General features: G+C 33.7%; 1 protein-coding gene across 1 annotated transcript; it reads left to right on the forward strand.

The window, feature by feature from the left end:
- On the forward strand, positions 61–834 carry LOC105164148 (dehydration-responsive element-binding protein 1D-like). Its single transcript, XM_011082733.2, has one exon. It carries the CDS (start codon positions 147–149, stop codon positions 774–776), a length of 630 nt encoding a protein of 209 aa, XP_011081035.1. The 5' UTR covers positions 61–146; the 3' UTR covers positions 777–834.

Genomic DNA, 4498 nt, shown 5'->3' on the forward strand with positions numbered 1-4498 from the left:
GTCCATTTCGTATCCATGTGTACCACCCCCTCCTTTCCCACCCTATTACCCTACTATATACGTTCTTCATCTTTCCTTTCTTCTTCATCAACGGTCAGCGACTTAACACTTTCTCGCTGCATTACTACTCCCGGATTATAATCGACATGGAATGTTCTCCAACTTCCAGTTCTGATCCCATGCCACTAGCCCGGTCTGCGTATTCTGATGAAGAGCTTATCCTTGCCGCCAGCCGCCCCAAGAAGCGAGCGGGGAGGAAGAAGTTCAAGGAGACTCGCCACCCTGTGTACCGCGGCGTGCGTCGGAGGAACTCCAATAAGTGGGTCTGCGAGCTGCGGGAGCCCAGCAAGCAGAAGCGGATTTGGCTGGGGAGTTACCCCACCCCGGAGATGGCTGCGCGGGCCCACGACGTGGCGGCATTGGCACTCAGGGGGCAGATGGCGTGCTTGAATTTCGCGGACTCCGTTTGGCGGCTGCCGATTCCAGCGTCGAAGGAGGCTAAGGATCTCAGGAAGGCGGCAGCGGAGGCGGCGGAGGCGTTTCGGCCGAGGGCCACAGAGGAGGTTTGCCAAGAGCAGAGGAAGGAAGAAACGTCGACGGATAATGATGGAGAAAAGAAGGCGTCTCCGGATTTATGTAATGGTATTCTGTACGATGAATTGAGCATAGCGCGGCTGGCGGAAGGGGTTTTGCTGTCTCCGCCGCCATGCTTGGGGTGGAGATTTAGCTGGGATGAGGTGGGAAGCGATGCTGAGGTGGAACTGTGGAGTTACTGAAATCGATTGTGTTGAGGCGCCGCAGAATAAGGCGTCTAGTGTTGTGAAGTGAGAGAGCAGAGGTATCAGCCAGTAGGGATTTGACACATCATTCCATGCCACTTTTAGTCTTGGTATGAAGTTCAGATTCAGATTACATGGATTTGAACCAAGTATATAGCAGGTGTGATATATTTGTTATATGATTGATGTGCAGTTCAAAAAAGTTGATCACATGACAAATATATATCACACTTACTCTATAAATTAGAATTTTTCCCTTTTTTTGTTAAGCATACAAGTACACAATTAATCCAAATATTCTTTTATTTTTTGAATTAAAGTGAGCACAAGTCAATTGTATAAACACTAGTTAAATTACATGTGATTAATATATATCTAATGATACACTGATGTATGTGTTTAAATTTATTTGATGTATAATTTAAAAAACTATTGATCCAAAAACATGACCCGCACTCATCTCTAGCTAATCTTACTATCTATTAAGGGCCCGTTTAATTTTGTGGTTGAAATATTAAATGGTTGATAGAGCCCCGTCAGATAAAAATATAGGATGTGATAATTTTAATATCGTTTTATAATATTTACCATATAAAAATCTGATGGATTGAAAAATATGTAAAGTAGATTAATGTGATTGTAATTTTGATTAATAGATGAAACGAAAATTTTATCCTCGGTAGAACTATGGTCGTTCCAAAATAATCGATACAAATCCTGCATTTTTTTTATAGTGCCTATTTATAGGAGGCTTTAGAGTAGATCCCGGAGTTGGTTAGGCAATCTGCATGCCGTTAGATACCTGCAGATGCTAGCTAACTAACGAAAAATTGAAACATGATTTGGGCTTATTTAGATGAAGATATGACTATTTGAAAGAATCTTGTCCAATCAACTTGAAACCTGTAGAGTTTGTCACTTGCGACTTATCAAGTACACTTCCGCGAATATAGAGAGAATGAATTGAAAGTTTTTTACTATGATGTAGAGTGTGCGACGTGGAATCTCTGTTGTTTGCTGAGTCATGTTGTTGAATTGGACATATCTGTGGACCCTACCACATTAGCATAAATGCAAATTTTATGGGCTAACTACCTTACCCACGGGCCTGTTGGGATGCTTTGTATGGGGCCCACTCCATTTATTTGGAACCTTAGAAAAAATAACTGAAAAAAAAATATCACATATTAACATTATAAACTTGGCATTATCAAAATCATATACGTTTCATAACCTTACATATTTCAATCACTCAAAAATCTTACTTTTAAATTAAAATTTAGATATCTTATATATAAACTATAAAAATGATCTTATAAGATTTTTCAAAGAAAAAAGTATGGGCTAAGTTGTTTTATCGGTGAGGAGGGGCGTGAAAGTATGAAGTAGCCAGTGTCCTTTTAGGGTTTGAATTCAACTAATCTTTTGGGCATAATATACATGCTGCAGCGTGCGGATTGTACTTTATTCTTGAATGCACGTAACGTTCAGGTCAGACTCGATAATGCATTTGACCTTCGTAATCATCGAATCATAATTGGATGAATAATTTATGACACGTAAATCGTAACATTTAAAACATTTATAAATATATATTTTCATATAGCAAGTACAATTTTTATTATCGCATCTCTATTTTTGAGTTTTGTCTGGCCACGAATTTTCTAACATATACTATAATTTAAATTTTTGGGATGTTATTCTTACCGACCTTATGATTGCAAATGAACTTGAGACCAAAGCAAGAAAGATACCCAAATTTAGGTGTGAGGGATGGGATTGGAAGATCTAATAAAATATTATATATATTCAAAAAGATACGTAACGTCTTCAAAATATTTATGTCGGATATCATAATATTAATTTATTAGCACTACACGTGCGCTTTACATTTTAAAATATTTGTAATGAAATAAATAATAATAATATATTAGCCGTTCACGTGCCATTTTCTAATTTCAATAATGAGATTTTAAATCGAGAACACTGCTATAGATCCCGCGTGGATTGATCAGTCAGAATCGAGTAAATCCCTGTTCAATTTATAGTACAATAATTATAATTAGTAATTTGTCCTCTGTAATATTGTAAATGAATAAATTATTTTTGTATTAAAAAAGAATTAATAATTTATCTTCTCATGTTAATTAAGACGAAGCAATTTAACCCCCATGTCTAGAGAAATAAATTGCTTCATTTTAAAAAGTATAAAATGGTAAATTATTACATTTTAAAAAATATAAGGGGATAAATTACTACTTTTTTTTTTCATATAGAGTAATTTGTTCATTTGCAATAACACATGGAAATTGCTTCCATTTTTCCTAAAACAATTGAATCATATATATAAAATCAGATAAGGTTCAGAATTGTTCTTTCGCCGAAAATCATTCTGAACAGTTGTTTGAATCGATGACCAATTCATAATATGACTTACGAATTAGCTCATTATTTATCGATATTAAAATTTAGAGTAAATTACTTCAATATGCCTGGCCCTAAAATTATATTAAATTACACAAACTTTCCCTGTTCTTTATAAAATGACAAGAATACCTCTCGAGGGGTGTTTGTATAAAATTTTATCGTTGAATAAGGATTTTACTTATAATTACAACTATAATTTCAAATAATGCATGTGTAATTTTACCAAAGACATAGTGTTTTTATAATTAGACCTAATTTTAGGGAGTGTCTAATTTATCTGCTATAACTTAATCCTAATTGTAAATAGTTCACATTTTGTGTTATCTACGCAATTTTACTATTTTTATTTTTTATTTTAAAACTTGAACATATTAATTTGATTATCAAATTTGAAATATTTTTAATTATGTGTTTATATTTTCTGTATTTTTTATTATTTTATTATATTTTTGTTATGACATAATTATAATATTACTGATTCAATCACAGTTGATTCAATAGTTACAATTAATATTTCGATTCGAATGTGAATTCGAGTTTTAAAACATTGATTAAGAGCTCATAAATTTAAATGTCGGATAATTCAGTAGGCCCCATAAAAGGTTGTTAGGCCTACCTTGGGCTGGGTTGATTGATGGGCTCAAAGAGGCCCAATTCCATGAGTGAATCATTGATCTCGATGCAAAGATTTCTTATATTAATTTATAAGGTAAAATGTTGACGATCCCCAACGGATGGGGTCATTTGCACTTTGGCCCCAATTTTGTTTTTATATATTTTTTCACCCAATTCTTTATTTTTATTGCACTTTATAGTTTTTCAAGAATAATAATAGAATATTCCATCCACGTGTGTATATGTGCCAGAGGGTGGATTTGGGTTCAGTAAACTTGTAAAAGTTAAATGCAGATAGCCTTTAACGTATGGAATCATTTGCACTTTACCTCACAACCTTTTAATAGAAACAAAATAAATAAAAAATAGGAAAAATAGAAAAAAAATCTAAAAAATGAAGAAAAAATTCAATATATAATTTGCAGATAAATAATTTCACATTTACAAGATAATATCAAATGGAATAATAATGAACTTTCTGCAATATCATGTGTGTGAAACTCCTAAATCGAACAAGAAAGCTTTAAACTTCAATTTACAAAAAAAAAATAACTTCAACACAAATACAACATAAGCAAAACGTTATAAAAAGTGAAAAAAACCCAGATGAGAAAATAAGAAAAACTCACCGACCCAACTGAAGAAATTGAACTTCAACAACCCTAATGAAAAAATCA

This window comes from Sesamum indicum, linkage group LG6, assembly GCF_000512975.1.
Source record: "Sesamum indicum cultivar Zhongzhi No. 13 linkage group LG6, S_indicum_v1.0, whole genome shotgun sequence".
In the NCBI taxonomy this organism is placed as follows: domain Eukaryota; kingdom Viridiplantae; phylum Streptophyta; class Magnoliopsida; order Lamiales; family Pedaliaceae; genus Sesamum; species Sesamum indicum.